At 38.6% G+C, this 9,793-nt stretch overlaps 1 protein-coding gene across 1 annotated transcript; it reads left to right on the top strand.

Annotated features, from left to right (window-relative positions):
• Nucleotides 1-6,010: 6,010 nt before the first annotated feature.
• On the top strand, nt 6,011-9,341 carry LOC139942601 (uncharacterized). The gene is made up of 2 exons (XM_071939456.1): nt 6,011-6,145; nt 6,677-9,341. The coding sequence occupies exon 2, from the start codon at nt 7,236-7,238 to the stop codon at nt 9,339-9,341; it is 2,106 nt and encodes a 701-aa protein (XP_071795557.1). The 5' UTR covers nt 6,011-6,145; nt 6,677-7,235.
• The last annotated feature ends 452 nt before the right edge of the window (nt 9,342-9,793 follow it).

Below are 9,793 nucleotides of genomic sequence, written 5' to 3'. Positions count from 1 at the left end.
ATCCAATGAGACAACTCCCTCAAACAGATCATGGCCAAGGCATGGCGACAACCCTGGCTGACAAACATGGAAGTATTTAAGTTTATTGAACTCTGAGTCACAATTGATGCCAAAACAAAATATGTTTGGAGGGTCTTCATTCAATTGCTGCAAAGCAGTTTTATTTTTCGTACAGGACCAAGTGTCTCTATGGTGAGGTAAAGAATGTTGCTCTTTCTAATATGCAATAACGGCAGAAGTACCTGCTTGTACTAAAATTCTCTGTAAATCCACCTATATTGTGTGAGCCTAGACTATCACCAGCAATAGCGCAAATTGTACCCCTTAGAACTTAAGATGGACATGTACTTTTATCTACAATGATGCCATCATATTCTGGAGACTGAAGATCCTTCATCTGGTGAGAGAAAACAGCCTCTCCACCAAAATCTTGTTCTCTGCAGACCAATACCACCTGCATGTGATCAATGCCTGATCGATTGTGGCAAAATGTCTGCAAGTGTATCATACACTACAAGTATAATGTGTTTTTCTTCCCGGATCCTAAGGGTTAACCACTTCGAACGAGTCTTGGTAAAGTATCAGTGACACAGAGGAGGGTTATTCTTGAAGGAGCGCGTTGTTTAAGACAGATTTACCCTCCGACACATCTTCAAATATATTTTCCTTTGATTTATGGGAATGAGTTTTTGGTTTGAACAGTGCACTGAGTGTGTAATTAATGGAAATGTACTGATAGAATCTCTGCTTACCACTTTCAAAATCCTGTCCCAAATAAGTTTCAAGAGGTTCTACAAAATAAAAACTTACTTTTAAGATATGTCTGACGGCTTTTATCTGATCTCAGTACACCAGTGTTACATGCTTTCAAAAGTTTTGTCTTGAACACATGATCTATTATGTCTGATGTTACATTTTTCCCAAGTTCAAGTTCAACAGTTTCTCTTCGAATGTGGAATCAAATATGACTGACCTATATCATGAATACACTGAAACTTCTGATTATATGTTGAATCACTGAGGCTGGCAGTAACAGTTTTGCTTGCAATTTCAGATACAACTGAGCCAAACCAAAATCAAAAGCACTATCATTTACACTTGGATCTTCAATGGTGTTCACAGTAGCAACAGGGCCTGTACGTTATTTCTACACACCGAATCAGAAAGAAGATTAATCGACCAATTTCTGTGCTTCTGAGATAAGTGTGACGAAAATGATGATTTTACACTGAAGACACTTATACAATTCTTGAATAGACAAACAATTTCAACTCCACTGTCAATATGATCTTTCAAGTGCGCAAGTATAGAAATTATTTACTTTGCATTCACACATTTGACACATCAGATCCACTCCTGTACCTATTGAAAATCTCCCTGGATTTGTACTTTTTTTTGTGTTTTTTTGTGATCTCTGTTAACATGTGATTTGAAAGCTTGGAAATTTCGAAATGTGCGGATGCATGTTGGTATGACGCATGGAAAATTAAAATTTTGAACGTTCTATGAAATTCAAAGCATACAGTATATGCTTTCAGCGAGTAACTGGAATACTAGCACAGTTGACATTGGCACCTGCCATTTTCACACCAGAAATAGGACTATTAAGTATTTATCGTTAACCTTGTTTATGTTGTAATTGTATGTAACACAATTTATACAATGTTCCACGAAAGCCCTGTGCCCGCATACAATAGTCCTCTCATTCTATTGACAGCTGCCGTGCACGCGAGCCACGGCACGGCTACTTTCACCTGAAACTAACTCTATAATAACGCAATGATGTTTTTCCTACCAAGTATCAGTCAGTACGTTTGAATTAACAGTCAACTATCAGACAATGATTATACCCCCAGATTATAAGAATGATATCGTTGTAATTACCAACATTACAATTGTACAAACTTACCGTGATTTTCACTTATACTACCAGTAACCACACAGTCACAAAACTTCCGCAGTCAGCATCCCCAGCTTGCCGGGCACACCTGCCATTGGTCGAAAGTGTATGACGTGTCATGATACTGTCATAATATTACAGTAAATTACCGCATTGTAAACTATCTGCAAAATTCTGGTTGATGCAACAACAATTTACAGTAAGGTACTGTAAAACAAATATACAATACACTACTGTAAATAAATACAGTAAAATACTGTCAATAATACAGCAAAGTTTTACAGTGTGTGTTCATCTCCAGTGATGAACAGACTTTTACATTTTTTCAGAATCTCATCCCCGACTGTTACACGGGGCTACCTACTGAAGCCAAGGTATACACGGTCCATACATAAGACGGGGAAACAAATGAAGGGCCAGAGCGCCAAGAGTCTAGTGAGACAGAATGGCCGCAACCTAGCCGACAGTGACGGTCAAGAGCCAGAACCAGTGCAAGTATCAATATGCTTTAATTTATTTTGTAAATTGATTTGTTAAATTTAGCCAAGGTTGAAGATACACCAAAACTGTTAGTACTGTTGTAATTTATGTCTGGAAACACAACCACTGCGTTGAGGTGAAATTGAAGAAGATAAAAGTGTTTTTGTAACGCAAGAATTGTACAATAGCATGTGTACGAAGATTTAAACTGAAGTTACACATCAGTGAAATAAAGAAAAGCAACCAGGAAATGTGACTTCTTAAGGTAGCCCCTCGAATTAAAACGAAGATTGTGTTTTACTTATCATTTGCTTAATTTTATTTTGATTTAATTGCCTGTTGATAGTTTTGAATGTAAAATGAACCGTGTACAGTTTAAATGAATAAGATATGCAACGGATTCGGGTTTCAGGACTTACTTCTGTAAAGGCTAGGATATGCTATGTGAAATACTACGAGAATGGCTATAATTGTAGCACCTATTATATATATTATAAATATATATATATATATTTAATGGCTTCTGACAGGCACCCCCGAACAAAGATATTGACAAAATTGGGAGACCACCAACATAGGGCTAGATAGCTCAGTTGGTAGAGCGCCGGCACGTTAAACCGGAGGTCGTTGATTCAAATCTCGCTCTAGTAAATTTTTCTTTGTTCAATCCAAAATCATTTAAAAATGTACCCAGTCAGTTTCCCTTGTGGTGTATTATTTGATATCTGATATAAAAAGTCGCATCCCCTTAAAGTGATCCCCTGTCTGCCACTTCCCAGGTTGTATCGTTACCCGGGTGTGATCCCTGGCTACACGGCAGTTTGCGGTTTAATGGCTTCTGACAGGCACCCCCGAACAAAGATATTGACAAAATTGGGAGACCACCAACATAGGGCTAGATAGCTCAGTTGGTAGAGCGCCGGCACGTTAAACCGGAGGTCGTTGGTTCAAATCCCGCTTTAGTCAATTTTTCTTTGTTCAGTCCAAAATCATTTAAAAATGTACCCAGTCAGTTTCCCTTGTGGTTTATTATTTGATATATATATATATATATATATATATATATATACATATACATCAAATATCAAACCACATATATATATATGTGATATGAGGGTGGTGTTCTGCTTGTACCATAGGGGAGTTTGGCCCTGACTAGGATGTATCCCAGTTTTTAGGGCAGCGGAACGCAACCATGGGGAGCTCAGGGATTGCTTAGCAAAATCTGTTAAAGGAGTGAATAATATTCATAATATCTATGATTTGAGGCGCTGCATGGTGAGATATCAATGTATATTTGGTTTGCGGTAACACCATGTGTGTATCTACTTGTCAGGTAGAGTTGTTCTTGGGGAACTGTCTTGCTTTATTCTACTGCCGTGGAGTAGATAACGGGAGGTTCGGGAGACTTCTCAGTTGTGAAAAGAACTGTCCTGCTTTTTATATATTACCAGGGCGGATGGTATAGAGATTAGACTGGACTACTACTTCAGCTTATAGGGTCTAAATTAACTGTACAGCGGCGGAGTCAGTTCTGAAATTGGTCTCAACGTTTCGACTAGCTTGCTCTAGTCATCGTCAGTAGACTCAGTCTCCAAACGATGACTAGAGCAAGCTAGTCGAAACGTCAGTCTCCTGACGATGACTAGAGCAAGCTAGTCCAAACGTTGAGACCAAAACTCAAATATAAATCAATGTTTACACTGTTATTGAGGATTGATGAAATTTGATACGGGAATCACCAGAGCAGCTGAGGCTATTTTCACCAAATTTGGTAGATCCTCTAAGAATGCAGATCCATAACGTTTGCTCCGAAGTTACGTGGATTTTTGATCATGTTGGATCTGAGGGACACCCACTCTGCAGTTGCATCCTTCTGGATTGGGGCCTTCTTCATAATGGTCCAACAGCGTCTAAAGTAAAAAAAAACTTTATCAGCTTGTAGAGACAATTATTTGAAAAGTTTCCTTGCAGATTTTGTCACTGATGTATACACAATAAACTGCGCACAAATACTTACTTGTAGTCTCGCCATACCGTGCTCTGTCACTACTGCATCTTGATTGTTAGGGGGTAGTTTGTGAACATCCAAAATGGTCATGGCATCCAAAATATCCGTTTGCGGGAACCGCTCCTTGATGGTTTCTACCAGCATGTTGATGAACTCCAGGTTACTTCTGACCCTTATTGCTTAAATACACCTTTAAAAAAAAATTGGCAATGCTGCATGTGCGTAAACAATATTTATAGATCGCCAAGAACATATCTGGAAACTCTCTCACAGTATAGCTAGTTGTGGGAGGATGTCACACAAGGTGTGTAGAGTAGCAACAAACTTTCAATACACCGATCCATAAAGCCAGGCCCAATTATCATTGACCAATCACAACCGCGAAATCTGATCACCATTTGAACCGTTTGGTGATCTTTGCACTAATGGTGACCGGGTTTCGCGGCTGTGATTGGTGAACTGGTAAGGAGGCGGGGCATAATGGATCGGTCTATTGCCTACCAGTCTCAGCAATCCCGTCGCCTTAGCGTCAAAACGTTCCGTCTTGCATGCGTAGTCATGGCAAAGCAACCTCGTTGTCAGGGCTCTTTTTGGTTCTAGGACTGGGTCTTTGAGTGCTTACTGAGATGTATACAATACTAAGAATTTGTAAAAAAAGCGCCTAGGGATAACTTTGTATTAGGCAATACTATTTAAATTGAATACATAGGTATTTTACTGTTATTATTGTTGAGAACGAGTTAAAGAGCTTTCTCAAGTTAATAAAAAATGCTCTCTCCTAACGGTGCGATGATATGAATAAACTCATTTGAAAGCTCAGTAGTCCTCCAGAACTTATTGCCGAGTATTCATTATACTGATATATCATTTGCAGGACGTTGTTGAAAGACTTGATACATGGTAAACTCCGGGCAGTACTCCCCATAGCCAATGCCAGGCGATGTGCAACGCAATGGTTGCTGACTACAATTTGCGATATCTGTAAAAAGTAGAAGGGGCAAATTACACAAATGTAGCTAAAAGGAAAGAGGTAAAAATAAAAATAAATAAAAAAGGCCGAAAATATTAATTCGTAAACAACCTTTTAAGTTTTTATAACGATTTCGGGCCGCCGCTCACTCACTCGCGACAGTTGAAAGTGTTATTAACTTACCCGCTTAAGTTGTGTGGCCACACCATAACTACAACCAACCGTAACGGCCGCCCCTTCACTCCCGAATCCTGCCAGCTGGTTCTTTAGGTCAAGGTTGTTCTCTTCAGCAAACTCCACGATCTTCCTAGTCAATGCATCAGCAGTAACAGAACGCACCTGAAATTATTCACTAATAATTCATAATTTAACCTAAATGAATTTGTCGAATTATAAGATGCGAAGGGTGCCCGGCCGTGGTAAATGAAAAGGTCTGCATATTTTATTGGTCATGCATTACAAATTGTTTGCACACGCCGAGTCTCACATTGACCGTCAGTATTCAACTTTACTAAGTCGCTTCTCAATTTCGCACGGTGCGCGTGCAGCGTGACTTCTGATAAGCGCGCGAGGGCAGAAACCCAGTGTGTGTCAGTGGCAAGTTTATGAGTGCTCGAAACCGCGCTTCTCTCCAATGGCGTACATGCCGCGAAGCACTCGCAAAATTCGGTCTAAATACTATCCGGGTTTTTATCGAAACTTGAACAGTTTACCTGAATTAAAAGGAATTCGACGGCAGAGGAATACAGTGAAGTGGCGGCCAACAGAAGTTTTTGATATAGAGGTTTGTAATTTTGTGTATTTCTTTCGTTAAAAATTGCTAGAAATTATGGTTTCAGGGCACGCTTAATACACACACACAGCAAGCTTGACAACGCTCAAAAGTTTGTGGAACGGACCATTTTTGCACAGGGGTAGGTTGTTCAGAAAGAGAGGGACGTTGTGTGTGTGACTGGCTGCCGGCTGTGTAAGCAGTTGCATGTCGGTTGTTGTGACTTGTTTTGTTTTTAATTTAAGCAAAAAAAAAGCAGATTTAATAATTATCTGTTGGACAAAATGTTCAAATCTTTAGAATCTACTGTTAGTGTTATTATGCTTTTATTTCATATGTTTGTTGTTTATTATTAATTAGGCCTATTGTTTTTTCTCTCTTTTTTTCTGAAATATCTGAAATTAAGATAAATTTTGAAAACACTTAGCCTTACTCAGGCCCAGGCACAACAAAAGTAGTAAGGAGGCCAGATCAGTGTTTTCTTTACTATAAACTTCATGTAACAAAAACCTCATTTTTCATATTGACATGAATTTATTTCAGATCACAGAAGAAAGCGCAACAGAGTACCGTATTCACTTCATTGGTTACTCAAAGGCTTGGGACCAGTGGATTGGCAAATCTGACGTCGTTCTTCGAAGTTCCCAGAGAGTGGCAGAAACTCCTGTTGACATCAAAGCATCTGTGTTCTGCAAAAATCTTCAAGTGGAAATCAAGCACAAGTTGGACTCAAGCCGAAAGAACGATCCAAAGGTAGTTTTGTACGTGGATTGTGATCCTGATGTGTTTGAGCATTTGTTTGGAGAGAAACGCAGAAGAATTCGAATTTCAAATACTGTTTTAAGTGGTATATTCGACAAGGACTGGGATACTCGTTGCCTGAACAAGCTAGGCGATTATTGTTTTGTGACTGACAATACAATTGAGTTAAGTTTGACAAAACATCGTCCACTGCTGGAGTTCGTAAAAGGATGGGATGGTGAGCTTCATGAGCATCAGATCCATCGTGGCCACTTTTTGACCTTCGGTTTTGTACGAGGAGACGCCAAAAGATACACCGGTACAATGCATATGTAGTAGTTTGTTTTGAAATGCCAGCCATATGCCAGCAAGTATTCACCCGTCACTTGAACTGAATGTCAATATTCCTATAATTTTTGATTTTGTTAGAGCAAATTATTTGAACAAATCTTTGACAAGTTTGTCATTCGAAGTATTTGAAATTATATGTAAGACACATTCAGTTGAGTTAATATTTTCATCCCGTTTACAGAGTCGAATCAGGTGTTTGGTTTCAAATTTGATTAAACGCTGGAAAAAATCCTGGTCAGGTAGTGGAGCAAAAAAATCATTCAAGAATTGGTGTGATCAAACCTCATTTTGGAAGATCCATGTCCTGTCAACTGAGTTGGCAGGACATGCACTTGTAAACAAAGTCAAAACATTGAAAAGTCAAGCAAAAAAGCTTAAAAGAGAAAACAGGAACAGAGAAATTACAAGACTTGCTAGAAGAAGCCTCTCACATAAACGGTTCAAAGCTAGAGATATAAGTTCTTACAGTCGAAGTCAGCAATTTAAAGTCAAATCTAGACTTAAAGATCATTGCGCAGCAGTATTGAAATTTCTTGGACTGCATGGTTACGAAGCTCACACTGTTCAAGTGAAAAACAGTAACACTAAAGAATTTGAAACATTTACTGTTGTTGACACTGCGGAGAAAAACGAAGCATCAAATTCCTCCAAGCTATCAGAAAAAAATCTAGAAAAGATTAACCTTGCAGTTCTGGTTAAGGATTCTTATAACATTTCTGATGAAGCATTTAATGCCCTTGCTAAAATCTCAAATTTACCAAGGTTATGTGCTGTGAAAAAGCAAGGCAAACAAATTGGAAAGAATCTGTCTGTAACAAAAACACCATCAGACAAGCCAGGGATTCAGAGAAGTCTTGAAGAACTGCTTAAGTTGAAAATTGAAGATTTGGCAAGGTGCAAAAAAATTGACGCTGAACACAGTGACATCCATGTGAAACTGACAGGGGACGGAACATTCGTGGGAAAACACATTCACTTTGTTAATGTAACTTTCACTGTTCTTAATGATGAGGACCCTAACTCGCCTCATAGTCATCATCCATTAGCCATTCTTTGTGACCTGGAAAAATATGATAGCTTGAAAGTCCAGCTCTCTGATATCATACAAACTGTGGAGTGTTTTACTGAGTACATATTGGATGGTGTTAAGTATTCCATTGTTTACTATCCGAGTGGTGATTATAAGTTTCTCCTGACAGTTTGTGGCCTCAATAGTGCAAATTCTAAGTACCCTTGCATATACTGTAAACGAGAAAAAGGAACTCTCCACAATTTATCTGTTGAATCAGCATCTCGTACCACTGCAGAAATTGCCTGCCTTGCTCAGAAAACTTCCAAAGTAAACAAATACTGCTGTGCAAGAACTCCATTATTTGCAACAATTCCCATTGACAGAGTAATTATTGACGTTTTACACATGTTTCTGAGGATATCAGATGTGTTATTCAATTTGCTCATCATTGAGTTGCGAAGATTGGATGCCATTCAGAGTCGAGCATTAAAAGAGTTTGACAGGAATCAGGCAACACATTGTGCAGATTTGGAAAAACTCTTGTCAGACATAGGGATACCTGGGTTTTCTTTTTATCTTGGAAAAGAAAGTAAGGTGCTTAAGTGGCGAGATCTAACAGGGCCCGAGAAGATAAAACTTTTCAGGAATTTGCATAGAGTTAAAGACTTACTTCAAGGTATGTCTGAAGAAGAGGTGCAGCCTATTATTGACGTTTGGCACGAATTCTTTGAAATTTATGAGTTGTTGCGATCATTTAATGAGTTCTGCACTGGAACAAATGACGGTCCAAAAATTGAAGAACTAAGAGTTCGTGTAAACCGCTGGCTGGAAATGTTTGTTGGTATTTATCACTACAGGCATGTAACGCCATACATGCACCTTCTAGTGAAACATGCAGCAGAATTGATAGAAAGACATGGTTCTTTGTCTATATTCAATGCACAAGGTCTGGAAAAACTGAATCACCTAATGACAGTAGACTACTTCAAAAGCACAAACCACTGGCAGGGTATCAAGGCACTAGACCAGCTAATGAGGAAGCAAAACAGAAAGTTGTGGCTTGCCAGAAATCAGATCAAACTGCAAAAAAAAACACAACATTAAATGCGCCAAGTGCCATAAAACTGGCCATAATTCAAAGACGTGTCATTATCATTAATTTGACAACAACTCAGGAGCTAAGTTAATAAGAACTGAGAAGAGTTCGTAGTGCAAGAACAGCTAGTTGGTTTAAATGTTATGCTGTTAAGCAACAATGAATCTATATAAAGGTTTGCTGATATTAAAGTCAATGCTTTTATGTTAATACAATTTATACAAATTGTGCACTCCTGTGTATTTTTACATGATTTATTTTCGTTAAAATAAACGTCTTCAGGAACGTCCAATATAAAAGGCTGGATTATCACTGTGATATCATCATGACATGATATTCTTACTAGCTATTTTTAGAGAACAATTGTCCTGGGACGGGGTCTACCAAAGAAGTGTGTGTTTTCGATTTACAATTTTACTCATGTGACATACATTGTGTATAGAAACTCAAGTAATCCAGC

Source organism: Asterias amurensis, chromosome 10, assembly GCF_032118995.1.
Source record: "Asterias amurensis chromosome 10, ASM3211899v1".
Lineage (NCBI taxonomy): Eukaryota > Metazoa > Echinodermata > Asteroidea > Forcipulatida > Asteriidae > Asterias > Asterias amurensis.
This window is presented reverse-complemented; position numbering and strand designations above follow the sequence as displayed.